The sequence below is a fragment of the Lepisma saccharinum genome, chromosome 5 (genome assembly GCF_977018435.1).
Source record: "Lepisma saccharinum chromosome 5, izLepSacc3.1, whole genome shotgun sequence".
NCBI classification, from domain to species: Eukaryota; Metazoa; Arthropoda; class Insecta; order Zygentoma; family Lepismatidae; genus Lepisma; species Lepisma saccharinum.
This window is the reverse complement of record NC_139233.1, coordinates 16,172,477-16,197,137: the sequence shown is the minus strand read 5'-3', so window position 1 is coordinate 16,197,137 and position 24,661 is coordinate 16,172,477. Positions and strand designations below refer to the sequence as shown.

Genomic DNA, 24,661 nt, shown 5'->3' with positions numbered 1-24,661 from the left:
CAAAAACTCAGGTGAGAAATCTTCTTCCCAACCAGAGTGTAAAGACCCAAATCTGAAAACTTTTCCCAACTTCTTTAATCTTCGGGTCGTAACGTATGTGATTATTACTGTTATCATTTATTCTTATTCCATTTTTCATAATTCATTATTGTTCTAATACCACAAATCAAGCTTCAATTATATAATAACAATACATACATACATCTTCCTTTTGTCTTATTTACATCATTTAAGCAAAACGAAATCTACCACCTGTTAGTCACCGTTCCAAATATTTACCATATGTTTTACCCACGCGGGCACGTGACAATTTGTAAGATTCTTTTTAGTTGTAAGTCATACACATGCATGGTAACTGTAGTGGTTCTTTTCCTCTTCCAGGGATGCTGTGAAAAGGCGCAAGCAATACCAACGAGGCTAAATGCATCTATTTTACCTCAGTTAAAGGCTTTGGAAAATGTACTGGAACATATCTTTGACAGAGATGCATGCTTGTTACCTGCATACTTCATTGTGAATGAAATCCAAAAGGCATATCCTGACAACAAAAACTGGCCACATTGGGTGAGAATACAATGTATTAGTTATTTATGTACCTATTTTCTTTGTGTGTGTGTACCCAGATTTTCTTCTGTTTTTGTATTGTAAGCTCAGTGCAATTCCATCCTTATTTTATTCCTGTAATTTTTTTCTGGTGTTACCCACAGTTTTCATCTTATGTAAATCTTAATGTAACTATTGATTTCTGTACTGATAAAGATATGCTGAACATATATATACTTACCTGTATTAAAGTGAGGGTAATGTAATCAGGAAGAGGCAGATAAAGAAACGTTAAACAACTTGACTTCACCATGGTGTTATCACTGGTTGCCAGGTGAAACTTACATATAGGTTGCTTCAAAATCCCCCATACTAGTGATAGTCCAGTTGTATAGTATGATGTAAGTTGTGCAACTCACATGATACTGTTATGAGCTGGAACAAAACAGCTGAAACTGTTTTTGAACAAAGTCACTGCTGTGGCTAACAATTTTAATATGGCATAAGTAATTCATTAATAAATACATTTCAGAAACTGGCTTACTTGCTCTCAAGCTTTGTGGAAAGCTTTCGGGCAACAGCCCAGATGGTGACTATCATTGGACATTCAAAGATGTTGCCAGTTGTTGAACACTCAGGCTATGCGGACCAAATCATTAATCCCTGGAAGCTTGATCCTACAACTCTAAAGTTTTCGCTGAAGGGAAACCTTCCTTACGACAAGGAACTCCTGGAATCACAAACCAATCTCATTCGTTATGTGATAGAACAGCCATATTCTAGGGATATGGTGTGCTCTATGCTTGGCCTTCAGAAACAGGTAAGCTGTGAGGCAATTAAAATACCATATACTTATTTTTTATAGCTGATCCACATAAATGTTTGTGTGTCATGTTTTATCAGTTTTTTTTTTACTAAATTTTTACTAAAAGAAATGTGTGTGTAAAGGTTTATAGGCAGTGTATCTATGAACTATACCAGTGGTATCAGTACTGGAAAGTATTGGCTCACATTTAGTTGCTGATACTTTCCTATAGTATGGGTATCTCACAGGGTCTGCAAAATGCTCCATGATACCTTGGCAGATTGCACCAGCATGAGACATTGAATTACAATTAATTAAATATGTGGATGATTATACAAGGTTATTCAATAAGAATTAGCAGATTTCAAACCTTTATTATGGACACATGACAAGAATACAAACATACATCGGAGAGAGGTGTAATAATCAAAGTTGTATGATTCAACATGGGCACCTTGTGTGGGGCGACAAACATCGATAATCCATCTCATTTCACACTAGCTTCAACTGGTCTACAATGTCTGGATGGGGCGGATGACCAAGATTTCTTCATGATCCAACCATGGTCCACTAATTTGCTGGGTTATACGTCAAAACATCGACGCAAAAACATCGACAACCAAAACATCGCCTACATTTCATCGACAGTACAAAACATCGACAGCACAAAACATCGACAGTACAAAACATCGACAGCACAAAACATCGACGACAAAAACATCGACGGCAAAAACATCGACGCCAAAAACATCGACGGCAAAAACATCGACACCAAAAACATCGACACCAAAAACATCGACGCCAAAAACATCGACAGCAAAAACATCGACGGCAAAAACATCGACGGCAAAAACATCGACGCCAAAAATATCGACACCAAAAACATCGACGGCAAAAACATCGACAGCAAAAACATCGACGCGAAAAACATCGACACCAAAAACATCGACGACAAAAACATCGACAGCAAAAACATCGACGGCAAAAACATCGACAGCAAAAACATCGACGGCAAAAACATCGACGCCAAAAACATCGACATCAAAAACATCGACGCGAAAAACATCGACACCAAAAACATCGACGACAAAAACATCGACAGCAAAAACATCGACGGCAAAAACATCGACGGCAAAAACATCGACAGCAAAAACATCGACGCGAAAAACATCGACGGCAAAAACATCGACGCGAAAAACATCGACTGCAAAAACATCTACACCAAAAACATCGACGGCAAAAACATCGACGCCAAAAATATCGACGCCAAAAACATCGACAGCAAAAACATCGACGGCAAAAACATCGACGGCAAAAACATCGACGGCAAAAACATCGACGCCAAAAATATCGACACCAAAAACATCGACGGCAAAAACATCGACAGCAAAAACATCGACGGCAAAACATCGACGCCAAAAACATCGACATCAAAAACATCGACGCGAAAAACATCGACACCAAAAACATCGACGACAAAAACATCGACGGCAAAAACATCGACGGCAAAAACATCGACGCCAAAAACATCGACAGCAAAAACATCGACGCGAAAAACATCGACGGCAAAAACATCGACGCGAAAAACATCGACTGCAAAAACATCTACACCAAAAACATCGACGGCAAAAACATCGACACCAAAAACATCGACGCCAAAAATATCGACACGAAAAACATCGACGCCAAAAACATCGCTATTTTTTTTGTTATTAAAACAGTTAATTTATAATGCAGTCATGTTTTATTATTATTGAAGGATGGCGGAAAGTAGGAGGAGCAGGGTAGAAAGACTGGGGTGAGCAACAGAGTGGAAAGTAGAGGGGCGCTAGAACTCCAACTCGTCCAGCTGAAATTTATATCTTGATTCGTTCCATGAATTGGATTTAGTGTTGTGATAATAGCATCATGAAGCTACAGCTCTTCTTTCTTTCGACCAAACCTGCCTACATTTGTCGATTTGTTTTTAGATTTCTTATCAGCCATTTTCATTGATTCGATAATTTCGCGCTGCACGCGCACTTTCCGACATCAAAACAATATCATTAATAGCACTTGATTCTTGCCCCAAAGCTCAAATAAAGGAATGCGAAGTGTTATGTTTCCTTCTGCTTTCTAGCAAGCTGCTTTTAACTTCATAGACGGGATCGTTGTATGCTCGTTATATTGTGGACGTGGAAGATATGTTCCTTGATGACTATGGTACGAAACCGACTGAGGGACCCCTTTGCTTTACCTCCCCCGCCCACCTTCACGCAGCGGTATCTGTAGACCCCTTGTGACAGCCACTCAGCGTTGCCAGGTCAGATTTTTAAAAATCAGGATATCGTCCCCTGAAAAATCAGGAGATCTGCTTTAAAAATCAGAAGAACTAATAATAGCGGATTATAAACGTTCTGGGGGGGGTGTAGAGTGGGAAAAGCTTTCCACTATCATTATTGAACGTTAATTATTAATTTTAGAAGTAAAAAGATAAATTTATTACTGTTATGTTAATACAAATTTTATTATGAATTTGCACTTCAAGGGGTACGATAACCCCACTCCCTTAATTCACCTAAGGTAAAGGTACAGTTTCCCCCAACCAGTGGCGATGATCGGATGCCAAAACTGAGGGGGTTCAAGGATTGCCCCCCCTAATCGCCGGCACTGCCCCTACACATTGCAAAAAGCAGTGACATTACTGGAAAAAATCCGACCTCAATTTTCTGTTCATGTCTCACAGATATTCTAAAATAAGTTGTGACTGTGCGTGGATTTATGTACTTGGAGTTTAAAAGTTTATGGAAACATTTCGTGATTTTTGTATTAACTAGGACTAGAGCTTAAACCACTACGCATTCGGGGATATATTTTTTTAAATATTCTACCTGATAACACCTTAGATTGCTTTTCTTTAAAACTAGCCAAAGTTACAGGATATAAGAAAGATCACACTTTTTTTTAACAACACATTCAAAGCATACTCGCATTCATGGTAATGGAGAAGGGCTATTATGCCTGAACCCTCGAAATATCCCAGTCCCAGTCCGGGATTCGAACCCGGGGCCCAGTATCAGACAAGTCGCAGATTTTTTCTTCAACTTTTTTTTTCCCAGTCACACCAGACAATGTAAATATTAATTAAATCAGCTTTTTGCATTCGAGGATTACCTGGTATAAAATCTGGAAAGAGAATTTGTACCGTCACAGTATTGACTGAGTATAAAGGGACATAAGACCAATTGTAGTAGTAGTTACGCTCAGAAATAGCTTAAGAAAAACAACGCTATAAAAACATGAACTATTATTTCTAAGTTAAGAGATGATTAAGGAAAAATAAAACTGCAACGTATAAGTCTGCAACAGCAGTCTACTAAGCTGACCTCCGTGGCTGAGTGGTTAGCACAGAGCTATGACATCAGGGATCCCGTCTCGCGATCGAATCTCGGCCTGGGCATGGTTGTCCCTTTATCAATTTCATCATATCATCACTCATCCTTGTCTTCGCGATCAGCCAGAGGTGGCAGAAATGCGAAGTAAAATAAACCAAATCAATCAATCAACAGTTTGCTAAGAGCTTGTGTAACCATAACCTTTGGCTGCATTCGTAATGTGGACCCCCTTTTTTTATCAGAGTTAAAAACCTGAACCTGTATATACTTTAGGATTTGCAATAAACTCTACCATAAAACTGAATACTTGGGTGGCAACATTGGTATTTAGTTGTAACCAATTTCCTCCCCTTTGACAAAAACATCAATGGGGAAAGTGCCTTGGATTTCCCAATGCACAAAGGGCTCAAGAAGCCGCGTGTCTTTCCCAGTGTCATCAAGCCTGGTATGACCATCCTCCCCCCACCTCTCTCTCTCTCTCTCTCTCTCTCTCTCTCTCTCTCTCTCTCTCTCTCTCTCTCTCTCTCTGCGGAACATTCATGGGTCTTTGCATTCCATGAGCTGAATATGGAAATTTTAAATGAACTTTCGAATTTTTAAATATTTGTTCATTAGAAATATTTAAGGAAGCAAAAAATCAGGAGATTTCCACATATTTCTGAAACTTGTCAGGAGATCAGTAGATCGTGCTGAAAATCAGGAAATCTCCTGCGAAATCAGTAGACCTGGCAACACTGCAGCCACTGGACAGAAGCCTGCTTCATAAATTATCCCACCGTCTCAATATTCATGGAAACTTTCTCTCTCTGCTCAAGCACTACCTCCAAAACAGACAACAAAAAGTTGTTCTTTCCGGAATGTCTTCTTCTTATCAAGCTGTATCTTCTGGTGTACCTCAAGGCAGTGTTCTTGGACCTCTTCTCTTCATCCTGTACCTTGATGATCTCCCAGAATATCTTTCCGAGTCATGCAAGAACCTTCTCTTGTTCGCTGACGATTGCAAAATATATAGTAAAATCTCCAATTTCAGTGACATGACACTTCTGCAAAAGAATTTAGATTCTCTAATAAAGTGGTGTGAATTATGGAACTTAAAACTCAACCCTCAAAAATGTACCATGATGACCTTCTCCTTAAAGAAAAACACATTTAATACTAAATATTTCATAAGAAATAATTGTGTTCAAAGAGTTGCCGCACAAAAGGACCTGGGCGTCATATTTGACGAGAAACTTTCCTTTTCTGAGCACATCTCTACAGTCACAAGGGGTTCAATGCGTATGCTGGGTCTTCTCTATCGTTTCACGGAAATAAACAACTTGACTGCCCTCAGCACCTTTTACAAATCTTTTGTGTCACCTAAAATTGAATACTGTTCTCCGATCTGGTCTATGGCATGCCCCTCAAATTCAGATAGACTTAATTCCGTCCTAAATTTCTTTCTGGCCATTGTTCGACACCGAATTCCGTCCACAAAACACTTGCAAAAGTCCATCCTCCTGCAAATGTTAAATATCCAAACTCCACAAGAGAGACATAGACAGGCTGACCAAATATTTCTACATAAAATAGTGAATGGCAACCTCAGAAGTGACCGCCTTCTTCAGGAAACTCACTTTCGTGTGCCTGCCCGTTCAACAAGAAGCACTCAACTTTTTGCCTCTCAGAAGCCGAGATTGTGTCTCATCCAGCGCTCTCTGTTCCATAGACTGCCCAGTGAATATAATAATCTAGGAAGCCAAATAGACATTTTTGAAAATCTGGACAGTTTTAGAAGAAAGTTAGCAAAAAATATGTAAGTCTTTTAACCACATGTAATTTTTTTTTATGTTATTATTTTTGATGTATTATGTTATTATTTTTTTTGTCCTTATGTTCTATAAAAACGTTCCAATGTAAAATGGCTAACGCTGTATTTGGAATCTTCTATTAAATAAATAAATAAATAAATAAATAAAAAAAGCCTCTCTCCCAAACATCAGGTTTTGTTAATCTGCAACTGATATCAATTCTGCCCGTCACACCAGAAGGGTTGCTACAATTTTTTGTCCCAAATGTAGATTGTGCATGAGGTGTCTTTAACAAACAACGTGTTTGGTTTTTTTTTCAAAATACACAGCCTTATATGAACATAAGAAAATAAGGAGAATAATTTAAGGAATTCCGTCCATTGGAATTTATTTAGCTCTAATTTTTGGTACTAGATTGTGTTGGACATAAATACACATAGGCGGAACTAGAATTTGTTTCTGGGAATGGCACAGAATATATATATATAAATTATACAGGGTGTTGCAAAATACCTGTTACAACGCTTGGGAGGTGATTCGACAAGTAAAAACAAGGAAAAAATGCCATGTGAAAAAATGTCGAAATCGGCACCGTTTTCGAGTGACAGGCGTGCGAAAATCGCCTCACACCATGTTTAAAACACAATAACTCAAGAAGGAAGAAAGATATCAATGTCGGAATAAAATAATACAAACAAAATCGTACCTGGCGAATACAATGGTGCATCAATTGAGGCCCAGTGTAAATTGCGCAAGGGGACTCTCAAAGACAGTGGGGAATCCCCTGATGGAAAATACAAGAAATTTACTACTATCTTCTACATAATGTTGAGATCGGAATGTAGTCAGTAAAAAATGACGACGTATGTCCACATGTCCCACTACTGCTGGGACACCGTCCCACACCCGGGAAATAGGAAAATAACTGCAAATCTCCTGTTGTACACGGTTCACATTGCGGTACGAAGATGAAAAAAAAAACAATTTGTCGCATGTCTCACTACTGCTGGGACACCATCCCAAATGGAAAAAAATACGGGAAAATCATAAAAAAACGTTTTCAATCCCTTAATGTTGACACACTACTTTGCAGTACGAGAAACAAAAGTTAAACAATGTCGTCAGGCTGTACATATACATATACTATAAGAGAGCTCCCCAAAGAAAGTGGGTAATCCTCGAAGGCATGTAACATTTCCAGGCACAGCACATCTGGAAGGGATTCCACTGAGAAGCGCACAACCTCCGCACATGCAGATCAACGGTATGAAGTACAGCGATATCCAGCATCTTCACTCGCACCTTTCACTAAAGGACACTATGCGGTGCTGATAGGGGATCACAAACACCGGTATACTCAGAGACGTTGTTAAAAATGTCCGCCATTGACTTCAAGACAAAGATGGCATCGGCGAAGCACTGATTGTCTGGTACGCGCAAATACCTCTGGCATGTCAACAATTGTACCAGCAGCGGCACTAACACGAGCAACGAGATCCTCAGCACTTTCCACAGGAGTTTCATACACGAGCCTTTTCATTTGTTCCCACACAAAGAAATCCAGTGGTGTGAGGTCGGGGGAACGAGGTGGACACGGTAAAGGTCCACCCCTGCCAATCCAACGATCGCCGAAAATATCGTTGAGTAAGACTCTGGCTCCCCGGTCGAAATGTGCGGGGGCGCCGTCGTGTTGAAACCTAATACGTTGTCTACCTGCCAGTGGCACGTTTTCCAAAAGTTCAGGTAATACGTCATGTAGAAACACCCGATAATTTCCACCACACAAAGTAGAGGGCAAAATGTACGGGCCTATCAAGTGGTCACCTACTACGCCACACCACACATTCACTGCGAACCTATGTTGATGATGGCGCACAATGATTGCATGCGGATTGTCCATATCCCAGACGTGGCTGTTGTGGCTATTGAACATGCCGTCCCTGGTGAATATTGCCTCATCGGTCCACAAAACTCTTGTTGGGAAATCTGGAATGGCAAGAGTTTGTTGCACGTACCATTGGCAGAAATCCATGCGTAGGGGAAAGTCCGTGGGCAGTATGTGGTGCACCTTATGCAATTTGTATGGGTGCAATCCCTCCTCCTGAAGAACGCGGAACACATTGCTATGGTGGGTTTGTTGAGTACGAGCAATGACACGTGTGCTGGTGTCAGGACGGTCTCGTATCGCGTCCAACAACTCGTCTGCAAATTGCAGTCCGCACAGTGCGGGGTCTTCCACAATCACACCAACGGGGTAGTAGAGATCCAGTTTCACGCAGTCGAGCATCAAGTCTTTGAAAGAGTGCTGGTAACCGCCTATTGGGAAAACGTTCGTGATACGAACGCCGTGCTTCACGGCTGTTTCGGTTTGCCTCTCCATAAACGAGATGCATATCAGCAAGCTCGTGGGTAGAGTACTCCACCATTGTCCTGTTCGAGAACTGCCCAGCAACAGGGGCACTTTCCCTCCGAGTGACGGATCAGAACTACCGTGATTAGCACCCACGTAATGTCACACAGGTGTCCACGCAGTTGTTGCAAACCGAGAAAGAACACGGGAATACGTAATCTACGTACAATATTCCTTGGCGCAATTCAACCACACACACACGCCAGACTAAACTCTACGCTGCGAGACGCAGAACAAGACAGGAAAAACAACGGTCGACTACACTCTCTACGTAGTATCCACCAACACTAATACGTAACAGGTGACCTACGCTCACAGCGCCTCTAGTGGGGCTTTCTGTATCAATTAGCTGAAATCAATCTGAGCGTAATTTGACGGCATAGCGTCATTTTCGAGTGAATTTCCTATTTCCCGAGTGTGGGACGGTGTCCCAGCAGTAGTGGGACATGTGGACATACGTCGTCATTTTTTACTGCCTACATTCCGATCTCAACATTATGTAGAAAATAGTAGTAAATTTCTTGTATTTTCCATCAGGGGATTCCCCACTGTCTTTGAGAGTCCCCTTGCGCAATTTACACTGGGCCTCAATTGCTGCACCATTGTATTCGTCAGGCACGACTTTCTTTGTATTCTTTTAATCCGACATTGATATCTTTCTTCCTTCTTGAGTTATTGTGCTTTACACATGGTGTGAGGCGATTTTCGCACGCCTGTCACTCGCAAACGGTGCCGATTTCGACATTTTTTCACATGGCATTTTTTCCTTGTTTTTACTTGTCGAATCACCTCCCAAGCGTTGTAACAGGTATTTTGCAACACCCTGTATATATATACTGGCCATGTGTATTCTTTGTGAGTGTCCATTAATTTCATTATATCTCTCATCCTCATTGGCACGATTAGCCAAATGTGGCAAAAAAGTGAAACTAATTAACAAAAACAATATATACCAATTAGGGCTGAGACTATACTAAATGTCGTTGTATCAGTATCGGCTGATAACAATAGTATCGACATCGGAAAGTATCCGCTGGATTCAGTGGCGGCGATTGGGTTCCAAAACCGTTGGGCAAGGTGCCAAAACTGGGGGGGGGGGGAAGACAGTATATTTCCATTTGTAGATAGAATTCAGTATAGTGCGGGAGCAAAAGTGGCGAAAAATGGGTTGGCAACTGCCCCCCTCGCCCTCCCCCTTAATCGCCACCACTGGCTGGATTTTACTTTCAGATACTGGCCGATATTTTTCCTGCGTTTTGAGAGTTGGCGGGTCCATAAAAATACCACGCGACAATTTCACAGAGTCTAAGTTTCTTGGGTGTTCAGGAAAATTTAAGTTTCCATTGATTTTGTGCCAATATTGAGTGAGAAAACTATATTTTGTGATTCCTTAACACATATATTTATATACTGGTACTATTTTTTAATAGTTGGATGTATTTGGTGGTTGTGGGGTTGTTCTTTTGTTGAAGGTTCAAACGGTGACGAAGAATATGCGCATACAGTTAAATGTGTATAATTCCCCTAAAAATCTAATCGCTATTTTTAGAATAGGTCTAACAGGTGAGAAAATATTTATTTTATAAGCAGGAGGACGTTCAACATCTAAAGAACACATATTTATAGGAAATTTTCACTAACACGTATCAGTTCCTCTTCCGAAATTGCTTCAATTTATTTCTTCATATTTTCTTTCAATTCTTCTGATATATGGCGTCCGGTGTAAAAGCTATTTAGCTCGCCACGATGACGTTAGAAATATGTCCGTTTCTTCTGCAAGGCGCCGGAGAGATTTCTGAGGAGTATGTTTCAATCGTGTTCCAACGTCGTCTAGTTTATCCTCAGTAAGCACATGCCGTTTTACCTTAACAAGAGCAGACCCTATTTTCCTAAATTTGTTCCCAAGTAACAGAACAATGTCTCTGTGTGAAACAGGAACATCTGGGAATTCTACTTCGAAACGCATTCTAACTTCCCTACAAGAATTCGTAATGACGTAAGAGTCGTATATAAAAATTCGTTGTTTAAAATTTTACTGATAGCGTGGTATTATTAGACTGCAGAAAAAACTGGCAATACGTAAACTAAAACAAAACAATCTAAAACACTTGTTAACAATTTAACACTTCACAAACACGTGCAAACTGGACAACAGCTGTCTGGATACTGAAGCACATACGTGTCTAATGCCAAGGTCAGCGTACAGTTGTGGGTTTAAATGCCGGTAGATGTGCTCTTACTTTCCGACGCGCTAGCCGCCGTCCAACGGCCACCTCGGCCGTGAAAGGCACCGTATACATACGTATATCCTTATCGCTAAAAATTCCGAGAGAGAGAAATACGACGTTATGAAATCAAGGAGTTAACAAACTATGAATTAGAAATATTAAAATTGAGTTCCAGACCCAGGTAGTCTGGCAATAAGACTTCTGCCTTGTAACCAAGTGATCCCGATTTCGATCCCTGGTGGGGGTAGATTTCATTAAGTGACTCGAATTCCACTATAAAATACTGCAATTTGTGCAAAAGTCAGCACGCTTGGGCAAGTTAATGCTCTTCGGAGTCTTAGGAGTATGCCTACATTCCCCAAGCGTGCTGATTTTTGCACCGTATTGCAGTATTTAGTTGGTTGGATGTATATTAACCTCATTTCTGAGGTTAGAAAATAATTTGTGCACTGTCATAGTAGCCCATTTCGATTCCAGCATGTGAAAGCAGAAGTGAAGAGAATATTAAAATTATGATTTATTAATTTCTAAATTAAAGGACAGCTTTACTAAGGACAGTAAGTGATGTGTTAATTGGATTTGGCCGTTTCAATTCAGAAAGTTCCGAATTTATGAACTACGGAAAGCTACAATCCTACGCCGCTCACTACTGTTGTGATATGGAAGGGAATTAGAAATAAGAACCCTTTAGCAACTGCCTGCAATGGTTGAAACGTTCGAAATTGCCTTTAACGAACTTTATAAACTTTGTGTTATTCATCAACAGTTAAATGCAGTGGAGGCGATTGGGTTCCAAACCTTGGGGGGGGGGGGGGGGGGGGGGGCAAGAACAATTTACTTTCTACTCGTACATACAGTTTAGCATAATGCGGGGGCAAAAGCGGCAAAAAGTGTGGGGGGCATCTGCACCCCATGCCAACATAATCGCCGCCACTGCACTAATCGATAATCAAAAAGTTTTTCCATCCCATAAAAATATTATCCAGGACTATTTTGTTAAATAACTGTTACATTTGAAGGAATAAATACAGCACTCAACCTCTAGTTACCAATGCCCCCCAGTTTTGGAAACCAATCGCCGCCACTTTTAGACATCATTTTGCCACGTATTATCTTTTTTTTTGTTTCACGAGGAATTTCTCTATCCAAGTTCATGGGCGTAACTTGCAATCTAACTTTAGGGGGTCACAATCGAACTTGCCGCTTAACTTTTTTGGGGAGGATTCAAAAGTTTTCTAGGCCATAAAAATAGCTTTAAGGTTATTTTTATTTTGTGAAACAACTGTCACATTTGTGAAATCATAAAAATTGCTCCTCTGGTCCGAAAAGGTGAATAAAAGTACCATTGACTTGTAAATTTTAATAAACCTGAAAATTTTAGACGGTCAATGCTACCCTTGCTTCCGTCATTCTCATTTGCGAAAGCAGTCCTCTTCTATTGCCTTGACTTCAGTTTCTTTTGTATTTGAGAATATTTCCTGTTGTCAAATATTTACGGAAAGAATTTATGACTGTCATAGCATTCGCACAGCAAGCCCATCTTGTTACAGATAGGATCTTTAAAGGAATAAGTTTCTATCCTGCATCTCTTAAGATGCTGTCGAAGATACCATGCCTTGTTGGACTACTTGGAATTAAGCTATATATGTATTGCATTATTAAAAAAAAGGATCACACTGTTTAAATTATATGTGACTTTAAATTAATCTCTCAGGTTCAGATTCAAAACAAGTACACATAATTTATTAATTTCCAAGTATGAGCCATTTATTCGCCAGCCACATTAAGCAACACAGATCACAACTCACAGCTAACGAATAAAGTATGAGTGAGTGTTAATAACAAGACATTTCCTACAAAAAGGACTGGAATAGTTCAATTATATACAAAGTAATACAAGCAACCCCCTCTCCCGTAGTTGCTTGGACATGTATTGGCTTAAAAATAGGTAACATTCTTTTAGAGTATAATATTATAACTGCAATAAGATTATATTGCATTTCTAAGTAAAGGATTAGGGGTGGGACAGTCGGCCACCCTTGCCTCCCCGTGCGCACGTCTATGAAAATGAAGCTTAAAGGTTCGTTAGGTGTTGAACGTCCTCCTACTTATTAAAAAAATATTTTCGCACCTTATAGACCTATTCCTAAAAATAGTGATTCAATTTTTGTAGCAAGTTTGGTGAATTATGATTGGCCAAATGGAAGTTTTTTAATGGAAAATATTGAGTGAAAAATTTTCTAGTTTTTCCAATTTTTGGTCGAAATGCGTCTAACCTACTATAATAATCTTGGGGAGAAGGGAGCCAGAGATGTTTTGTGGGGCTTCAGTCCCCTAGCCCGCCTGGAACGCCGTCCCTGATAAGGTGGACATAAGGGAATAAGAGCAAATATTCTGAGGAAAAGTGACTCATTAGATGGACAGTTTGATTCAGATGGTCATTGATACCCATCACTGTAACATTTGTAAGAGTGCAGTGAAAAATTTAAAAATACTTTCAATCACCAGTTACTTTATTTCCAAAAGAAACTAATTTTTCCAATTGTCTCTGCAATAAACACAGTGTTACCCTGTAATCAATGGGTCCCGGGTTCGATACCCAGTGAAAGCACTTGGTGGTTCAGATCCTATTTTAAACTGTGGGTCCAGTCCCGATTAACTTCCCTGTGCATAAGGAGGACTTAAACGATTATTATTATTTTATGGGTGCACATGTAACATTGAAATTTTCGGTATTTGGAATAGCCTATTATTTATTTTGTACTGTATAGCCTATTTATTTTTTAAAACTGAAACATGCAATTCGTAGTTTTATACAATCTAAATTGTTTGCAAATATATTTATAACAAAAAACAATATATATTTAACCGTAATAATTGAGGATTTGGCGTTTTAGACCTTTAATTTAACATATATTAAGAGCCCGGTCTCTGGCACCGAGAGCGATCAACAAGGTAATTTTTTCTCGTGTGACCCACGAAGGGTTAATCGGAACTGAACCGATAGTTTAAAGAATCCATACCACTATGCAACTATCCTCCACCGGGAATCGAACTTCGGACCCCTTGATTCAAATACAACAGCGCTTCGTGGTGCGGCAACCAGGGAAAATGTCTGGAGTGGAAGGGGGCAAGACAATATTGCAAGGGGCAGTTATATTACTTGCACACGTTTTATACCAGTGCATGAACCGAAAGAAAGTCACTACGGAAAAGTCAAGTTGTCCTTTCTGTCTCCTGCATCTAACAAACAAGGAATAACAATAGTCGGTGGTCTTTTCATCTTTCACACGGAGGAGCCTTCCTTTCCCTTTCCCCCGACAACAAACGCTGCCGGCGAGAAGTGATAAATGGTTACCAGAAACTAAACAATCACGTTCACTGCGCAATCTCATTGTTTGTAATTTTATCAATAATAATAATAATAATAATAACAATAACGTCTTTATTGAAAGGGCATGTTTCGACTTCGCGGGCCGTTCTTACAACAATGACCATTGTACATTGGTAGCACGGTAGCACTGTAAGTTGGCAACTTGAGTTCGCTCATTACGCATTGTTCGTTTCACTTTATAATTTAGGGCAGCCATATCAAAATATTCGGGATTAGATTCCTTAGTGTGGAAAACTTTGTAAAAAAATGATTTTCCCGTCGATGTTTTTGCTGTCGATGTTTTTGCCGTCGATGTTTTTACCGTCGATATTTTTGGCGTCGATGATTTTGCCGTCGATGTTTTGTACTGTCGATGTTTTTACCGTCGATGTTTTTGCCTTCGATGTTTTGTACTGTCGATATTTTGTACTGTCGATGTTCTTGCCGTCGATGTTTTTGGCGTCGATGTTTTTGCCGTCGATGTTTTTGGTGTCGATGTTTTTGCCGTCGATGTTTTGTACTGTCGATGTTTTTGCCGTCGATGTTTTTGGGGTCGATGTTTTGTACTGTCGATATTTTGTACTGTCGATGTTTTTGCCGTCGATGTTTTTGCCGTCGATGTTTTTGGGGTCGATGTTTTGTACTGTCGATATTTTGTACTGTCGATGTTTTTGCCGTCGATGTTTTTGGTGTCGATGTTTTTGGTGTCGATGTTTTTGGCGTCGATGTTTTGTACTGTCGATATTTTGTACTGTCGATGTTTTTGGTGTCGATGTTTTTGCCGTCGATGTTTTTGGTGTCGATGTTTTTGCTGTCGATGTTTTTGCCGTCGATGTTTTTGGTGTCGATGTTTTTGCCGTCGATGTTTTGTACTGTCGATGTTTTTGCCGTCGATGTTTTTGCCGTCTATGTTTTGTACTGTCGATGTTTTTGCCGTCGATGTTTTTGCCGTCGATGATTTTGCCGTCGATGATTTTGGCGTCGATATTTTTGCCGTCGATGTTTTTGCCGTCGATGTTTTTGCCGTCGATGTTTTGTACTGTCGATGTTTTGTACTGTCGATGTTTTGTGCTGTCGATGTTTTGTACCGTCGATGTTTTGTTGGCGATGTTTTGTCGGCGATGATTTGACGCTACACCAATTTGCTGTGCCACGTGCAAATTTGCTTATGCACCTTCTTGTCGATTCAAGCTTGGAATGCACGTAGCACTTGCAATATGGAATTACACTTCGCGAGGTCCAGCGCATCCGTGCGGGATCCAACAGAAGTTCTATTAAAACTTTTATTCTTACTCAACCCCTTGACACTTGTCACATGTTTGTATCATTTACTGTATTACCACAATAAAGTTTTGTAATCTGCTATTTCTTTTTTGAATAACCCTGTGTATTCATATTACTTACGAATGAATGTAAGTTAACCTGGAACAGTTGCAGTGAAATGCATGTGTGGGAGTTTTTCAAGCACATGCTTTTCAAATTGCAGTGCTGCACAAAAACAATTCTTAGAAGGAAAACTAACTACCATAGACAATAAGACCAGATTTTGGCCAACAACCAACATTTATATTGCATTGTAATTTGAGAATGTAATCCTTTCATATTTATACATGTGTCTCATAAGTAATAGCGCAAACTGACACAGGTGAAAGTATACAATAAAGCAAAAAAAGTCTCAGTAAACATGGGTCTGCAAACAAGCCATTTTCGAGATAATCGCGAATGTGTGATTACAAGCTGCCACTGACTTCATTGTTTGTAAACGTCGTCCTAGTTGGTAAAATGCTAATAATGTGTGCGAATGTGTGGTTACAATCCATCATTGATGGCATGTTGTAAACACCAGAGTGCTTTACTCCTTGCGTGGTCCCAGGTTTGCTCTTTGTTTACAAAACAGAACATTTCTGTATTATTGGTATTTTACCAACTAGGACGATGTTTACAAACAATGAAGTCAGTGGCGGCTTGTAATCACACATTCGCGATTATCTCGAAAACGGCTCGTTTGCAGACCCATGTTTACTGAGACTTTTTTGCTTCTATTATTGTGTACTTTAACCTGTGTCAGTTTACACGATTACTTTTGAGACACCCTGTATAAGTGAACATAAAACAGAACTGAAATATCATATTTAGTTTTGGAGCAATTGCATTTTTATTGCTATCGTGTGGTACTGGTCACTATAGTGGCATTCAGACTTTAATTTTAGATATCCACACACCTGGTCAGCCTCCCTGATAATGAGGTGGCTAATGCCACTACTTTTTAATCAAGCTTTCTGGGTGAGGGCACAGTGCAGCGAACAGTGCTTCAACTTTAAGTTGGCTTAAAAATCAAAACAAAATACACATACTTGATTGTGTATGTTATTTTGATATAATTTATGGTATGGTGAAAGGGTTATCTTCCGATAACATACATATTTAGGTTCTGACATCTCAACCGATTTTACAGCACAAACAACGATGTGTGGCATTGGAAGAGCAGCTTGTTGAGCTAGTAATTCAAGCCATGGAACGCTGTGAAAATGAAGTTGAGGGTGAGGATGCATTTTCCAGTCACTGGATATGGCTTCATCTGTCCAGTCAGCTCATTTACTTCGTACTTTTCCAGTTTGCAAACTTTCCAAATATAGTAATGGCATTGCATGATAAGGTAAGATAGAGCAATAAATCTGAGCAAAAAGAGTATTGTCTTTGCTCATGATTGACATAAAAATTGCAGTATACTTCCACAAGATTCCAAATTTTCTGAACTTTGTAAGAACACCTAAAAACCCCATTGTACTATAGAAACTGCAGCAATTTCTGTTATAGTGATTTTCTCAGGTCTTTCCTGATGGTGTAGTGGTAACATTGTTGCCTTGTAATCAAGGGGCCCTAAATTCGTTACCTGGTGGAGACACACAGTAGTTTAGATTTAACTATAAACAGTAGATCCAGTCTTGATTAACCTATATGTGCATCAATTGCTAATTCTAAAAATTACAGTAAATAATTGAAGCCTTATAATTCCATTAAGATTCATGGTAAAACTATCAAACATAAACATAATTTAGAATTTCTTTTTCTTTTTCATTTTGGTTTACCTTCACTTTTTTTTGGGTACAATGAGTGCACTGTTTTCAAGATATTATTATATTTTACTTTGAAGGTGAAGTTTTTGCCGCCATTTTTTAATATGGTGGCAAACCTACAGGTCAGAAAGTGGTAGACTCTTCAAAATCAGACTCATGACATTTTTTTAATACAGAGACAGTAGTTGGTTTCGTTTCTGTTGCAATTATTTCCTCGGATGGCCAATAAAATTCCATAATGTTACTAGATTATATAGTGAGTGTCTTTTTTCTGAAAACGTTTATGTTGTAAAATACATAAATCTACTTTTCTTTGACAGCTTGCTGGCCGTGATTTAAGGAAGGGCAGAGATCATCTCATGTGGGTTCTCCTACAGTTCATATCTGGCAGTATTCAGAGAAATCCAGTAAGTGTTGAATGTAATAGACGTGAATTACCTTTTCTGTATGTGTGTGAACAGATGCTTAACATTTGTTCATTTAAGAAATACGATATTTAGTTTTATAAATACTGTTTTACAAAAAACAACTTTTTGGGTTGCATTTCAAGAGAACTCATGCTTCTTTTCACACTTGGTGAAATTTATTGTTATTTCCCACTCTTTACTGCACTGTAATTGATCTCGTATGCATGTTCTTATCATTTATGAACATTAATCTTAGGGACTTCTGAAGACCTTCATTTTGTAATTTCATTACTGAAACTTATGAATTTTGAGTTAAAGATTGTCACTATATGTATGTGAAATTTATATTTGTTTGTAATGTAGGAGTACAAATTCACAATTTAGTAGTGATGCAGAGAATTGTGAAAAATGTTCAACTCAAAAGCTTCAAAAGTAGTTAATTTATACTCATGTATATACAATTATAGATACACTTACATACACAGTTTAAATTATTTTCTCATAATTCTTTTTTTAATAATAATAATAATAATTTGTTTTCATTACACAAGAACAAAACCTCTCTTTAACCTTTTGAGACCCAAGGCCTTTTTCACATGTAAGCCTCTCTGTCCCGAGCCAATTTTGAGCAAAATGCAGAGTTTCAATTAAATGAGTTTAGATCTGAGACTAATTGCCCTAGAGAGATGAGTGATATACCGTTGTACGCGGAATGAACCAGAGATTCAGACTATATGAAATTTATGCAAATTCGGTGTATATGTGGTGGGGGGGAGGGGGCTAACTCTCAAAATTCCAAAATTTCGGAGAAAAAAATTTGGTTCCCCACCCTCCCCCCAAGAAAAAAGTACATGACAGTGTTGACATGCACATGGAAATGATCGCTGACATGTAAGGAACAAAAATATTTGCATTATTATCATTTGACCAATGTAACTTGAGTTGTACCCCCAAAAGGAATGGTTGGCATGCCACTGATTCAATGCAGCGGTACCTTGAAATAACTATAGCTCAGAAACTAAATGCCCTAGAGATATGAAAGATATACCGTTGTACGCAGAATGAATCACAGATTTAGATGATATATAATTTATGCACATTCGGCGTATATATGGAGGGGGAAAGGGGGGAAATCCCCTGAAAATACTTTTTTTTTAAAAATGGGGTTTCGAACCCCCCCCCTCCCCCCGAAAAAAATGATATGAAAAGCTCAAAATGCACATAGAAATTATCGCTGGCATGTAAGACACAGAAAAATATTTGCATCATTGTTGTATGACCAATGTAACTTGAGTGCCCCCAAAAGGAATGGTCGGGATGCCACTGATTCAAGCTTCAAAATGCAGCAGTACCTTGAAATAACTATAGCTCAGAAACTAAATGCCCTAGAGATATGAAAGATATACCGTTATACGCAGAATGAATCACAGATTCAGACGATATATAATTTATGCACATTCGGCGTACATATGGAGGGGGAAAGGGGGAAAATCCCCTCAAAAATACTTTTCTTAAAAAAAATGGTGTTTCCCCCTGCCCCCCCGTAAAAAAATGTCAAAATGCACAAAATGCAAAATTTATGCAAATTTGGCCTATATATGGAGGGGGAAGGGAGAAAACCCCAAAAAAATTATTTTAAAAAATTGTCACCACCCAAAAAATGTCCTTGCACTTGGGCACAAAACGGCTCCTACGCACAGACGAAAAGCTGCTTGAAATTCTATTTTTAGACAATGCAGGGTAACCCCTGTCACAACTTGTGGACACTTGTGCTAAAAAAAAAAAAAAAAATGGTTTCCTTCAGTGCACTTCGAAATTCCATTCTCACAACGCAGATTCAGCAACCAGTCTTCCCCCCCACCCCCTCATGGAAAGCTTTCATTTTGACATCGGATACTGATAAACAAGGGTCCTTCGAAAGGTGTTCCTTTGTCGGCAAATTGACCTTGAAAAGAGATGCAAAAGAGAACATGCTCCACTCGCCCCCTCCCTTCCATGGGAGAGGAAAGAAGAGTTTACACCCCCAATACCTTTCCCCACCTTTCCCCCTCCATTTTCATGAAGACAAAAAATATGCAAAAAAAATTTGTGTTAAATACATGTGTTAGGAACAATATAAGAAAATCGAAATTCTAGCCAAAAATAGAAAAGTTATAACGTAAAAACTACGACCTTGACACAGCGTCTTGATCGAGATGCTTGGGACGGTGAGGCTTACATTTGGGTATCTCGATCGAGATGCTTGGGATCCAAAAGGTTAATTTCAACTTGGATGAATTACTGGGTAATTTGAACAGAAGTTTATTTCCCTTGAAACCATTTTTAATGGCTTGATTTTTTTGTAAATTCGGAACTTTTTCATGTCCTCATGGAGTTCAAATTAAAACGAGTCCACTGTATATGTAATTGTGGACTAATAGTTTGATATCTTTTGCAGTTAAATACCTTTTTGCCTGTTCTGAAGCTGTATGATCTCTTATATCCCGAGAAAGAGCCTCTGCCTGTTCCAGATTACAACAAAGCTGTTTGCACGCATCAAATGGCCATCACGTGTATCTGGATTCACTTCCTGAAGAAGGCCCAAACTGATCCTGTGAATCTTCAACGTCCTGTGCCACATGCACTGAAGTTGCACCATGAGTATGAATTTTATTTTATGTACTAATTTAGTGTTAACGCGCATAAAGTGGAACCTCAGTTATATGTTCCAACTTTCCCAGTCCCAATAAAACAATATACTGTACCATTTTAATGAACTTTACATTTCTCTATACTATAACTTCAGTTCTTTAAAGAACATGTAATTGAGGTTTTACTCTATGTATGTATGTGTAAATAGTAGGGCTGAGCAGATACCAATGCTGATGTATCATATCGGCCGATATCAATTGTATTGGTATCGGAAAGTATTGGTTGTATTTCATTTACCTATACTTTTCTGCCATTTTGGTCTTGTGTGAGGTCACATGTTTTCACTGAGTCCACTTATCCTGGAATTGAAGCAAAATTTGAAGTTTCCATTTATTTTTGCACCAATATTGTGTGGAAAACTGTATTTTGTGATTACATTAGATGTATTTTAATATTTTGAAACAAAACTAGAAAACTGATGCTTATGATTGGAATGGAATACTCACCCACCAGTGTTAATCAATATTTTGAACAAATTTTAATTGTTCCAATTGTGGAGCATCAGTATTGTATCAGTAGGAATCAGTAAGAATATGCCATTGGTTGAAAGTTTTTATGTGGAAGATTGGTGCTTGTTGATCCTGAGGTTAAGAGTGGTGGATGTTTTTGTGCCTGGTAAAAGTTTCCGTGTTACAGGTCAGGATGTAGATGATGTTTGAGGTATGGCAGGTTCCTTTTAGGGAGAGGGGAAAGTTTCCTGTTCACAATATGTATGCAACAAGCACTTTCTGACTGGCCTGCAGTAAGTACTGTATTTATGTGTGTGCGTGTATAATACGCACCCTGGTTTTTGATGGGGAAAAGTGACAAAAAATTATATCTTTTATATAATACGCTGTATAATCCAGGTTCAAGAAATGGCTTTCTTAGTTGTAGGTTGTAAAGCTGTTGCTATGCTGATCAAAAGTTGTAACGACCCTGAGTGGTCGCCATATTATATTTTGTTAAGAAGAATGCATGCTAAATGTCCCTGCGAGGTGTACACTTTTAGTTTAAATGTGTTAACGGATCCACCTCTATGTATTATTTGACCCTGCGTGGTCACTGTATTCTGTAAACGCTAACGGATCCACCTCTACGTTTATTAGCTTCGCTTATTATTAGACCCTGCGTGCTTGCTGTATTCAGTAAATGTTACCAATTATTGTCATTTACACAGTTCAACTCGTTCCCCGATGGCGCAGTGGTAGCGTCGTCGCCTTGTAATCAAGGGGTCCCGGGTTTGATACCCGGTGGAGGCACAAGTGGTTCGGATCCCACTTTAAACTGTAGGTCCAGTCCCGATTAGCCTTACTGTGCATAAAGTGGACGTAAAACACCAAATCAATCAATCAGTTACAGAGTCCTGCGAGGCTCATTATTAATTGTATTGGCTGAATGCACACAGTTTTAGTTTATATTAACACGTGCATCTAGTGATTTTTCCACTAGTGATTTATCAATGTCAAAACCTTGATAATTCTCAGTACGAAGTTTGCTATATGTAAAAAAATGAGTTAGCAACGCATACTTGTAGTTAAAATGTTCATCACCCATGCGCCACCGCGAGTATAAAGTCAGCGCATCGAGGCCGGGAGCTCAGTTGGCTCCCTGATGTCAACAGGCAAACATCCAGGGTTAACTGGCCTCCCAGCCCGAAGGAAGGAAAGAAGAAGAAAGAAGAAGCAGCAACCTACCTACCTGGTCCGCTCGCTTCGGCTGATAGGTGCTGAGGTTCTACCTGCCCAGCTTGACTGGGAGTACCTGGACCTTCCTTTCTAACCTGCCGTCCCTGCATAGGAGACAACGGTTGGCTCGCCAATTCCCTGTTAACGCAGAGGGGTGTCGCGGCATTCTTTAATCCTTTTACCCAGCATCCGCTATTCGGGGGGTACCGGTTGGTTTCGGCCAATTCCCGGCTGTGGTTGGGGGTACTACGCACAACCTACTCTTTCTTACAGGGGAACCCGTGACATCAGCGGCGAAATAGGCCCTAAATAAAATTAGGACCCCATACTCTCCCTGGCACCTCACTGCGAGGAATAAATTGGATGTTTGCTGCCCCCTCTTATCTCTTCGAGACCAAAGGTGGAACAGATGAGTGCACGTGCGTGGTACAGGTAAAAGCACGTGTGTGGTACAAGTAAATGCACGTAGGTGTTACAGGTAAAGACACGTGTGCTAACATACATTCTTTTATTAAGATTATAATAAACATATATAAATATATATAAAGCTGGTATAACCTTTCTTTACACCCAGCAAGCCCCGAGATAATTCTGAGTCCATGTTCTACAGCTGACAAGATGTTAGCACATAGGGGTAGACTTTTGTCGTCCACCTAATTACTGGGTTTAGTGTGTTGATCGCCGCCAGTGCCTGTACTCCAGTGCTGTGTTGTTGTGGTAACGTTAGTGCTGTTGTGAGCACGGGTGGACGTTGCAAAGTGAATGATGACATACCTATTCAATAAGTCACCTGTTGCTATGTGTACCAAGACGAGAATATCCTCTTGTGTAAGCAATAAGTCACCAACCCATGCCACCTCCCCCCCCCCCCCATCCCTGCACTGTGTTTAGCACCCCAGAGCTTTCACTCTTTAACCACCATATTTATTCTGTAATAGTAGAAAACGAGATAAAAATTACACACTCTATGTATGTCATATTATTTGGCCAGTAATACATTTTAATTATTATTTTCTTTTTCTTCATCTTTTCTTTCATCCAAAGTAGCATAAAAATCAGAACATTCCTTCATTTTGTGATGAGATTTAAACAGCATTGCACATTAGTGTCTTCATCTTGAATGCAATACTGTTGCCATATTCAGAAACTGCAGAATTTAAGCTTTACAATGATACATGAAAAATCATTGGAAGTGTCACAAAATCGTGGAATGAAGCTGTACAGTTTCATGCTGGCTGTCCAAATTATTCCGTGCATGATATGCACCACAGTTTTTGACGGCAAAAATTTTGGAAAACAGTGCACAATATACATGAGTAAATATGGTATTTGTTGCTGCCACGTGTTATAAAAAGCTTTCCCAGACCCAGTTCATTGTTGAACATTGCTGATCACTCTTTGCAAGAATGACCGAAGAATTCGAACACACACATCTCCATGTATGGAACTTATGAAAAAATTACATGTGTGTACCAGAAATCCATTTTTAATACAAGCTACATCATTTTGGACATGGAGATGCGATTTTAATGAATGTTGTTATTATTATTAATGATGGACATTAAGATATATATATCAGTACATGCCATAGTTTGTCCATGTAGATGTGTGTACAATTTTGACCAATTTATCTAAGAAATTGCATCTTTTGTATATTAATAACAATATGTCCATTGATAATTATTTCAAAACTATCAAGATGCAACAGTTTTATATTTACTTCCTCACTAATTCACCTTTGGTTTGTTACAGGTTTTTGCAACACTTGGCAAAGTCAAATAACCAGTCTATGCTCACCATGTGCATGGGTTCTGATTACAGGATTGCTCTGATTTGTAACGCATATTCAACCTACCCAGAATTCTTCAACAGGCCAATGGCATCACTAGTTGAAACTATTCTTGGAATGACAAAATCACCATTGCCTACAACACCTTTATCAATGGCAATTCTTGATTCTCTCACTGTTCATTCAAAAATGAGCCTGATTCATAGCATAGTGAGCCATGTACTGAAACTTGCACAATCTAAGTCGAATGTGTCTTTGGCGCCAGCGCTGGTTGAAACCTACAGCCGTCTTTTGGTGTACACAGAGATTGAGTATTTGGGAGTGAAAGGCTTTATCAGTAAGTATAATTATTACATTTGTAGTTTTTGGTACATACTCTTAATTTTAAAAAGGTCCTTGAAAATGTGTTCATTATTATTGTGTATAGTGTGACAGAATCTGAAAACAAGTTTCCTGATCTGTCATCACAATAATTGTTATTGGGTAATTCAAATCAACCAGTGCAGA

At 39.2% G+C, this 24,661-nt stretch overlaps 1 protein-coding gene across 1 annotated transcript in view; it reads left to right on the top strand.

The window, feature by feature from the left end:
* MED23 (mediator complex subunit 23) overlaps nt 1-24,661 on the top strand; it is an 88,346-nt gene that overhangs the window by 20,432 nt on the left and 43,253 nt on the right. The window contains exons 4-9 of the mRNA XM_083122208.1: nt 382-564; nt 1,076-1,363; nt 16,979-17,179; nt 17,921-18,007; nt 20,445-20,647; nt 24,118-24,491. Of these exons, the coding sequence (XP_082978334.1) occupies nt 382-564; nt 1,076-1,363; nt 16,979-17,179; nt 17,921-18,007; nt 20,445-20,647; nt 24,118-24,491 (1,336 nt within the window). The remainder of the gene's footprint in view (nt 1-381; nt 565-1,075; nt 1,364-16,978; nt 17,180-17,920; nt 18,008-20,444; nt 20,648-24,117; nt 24,492-24,661) is intronic.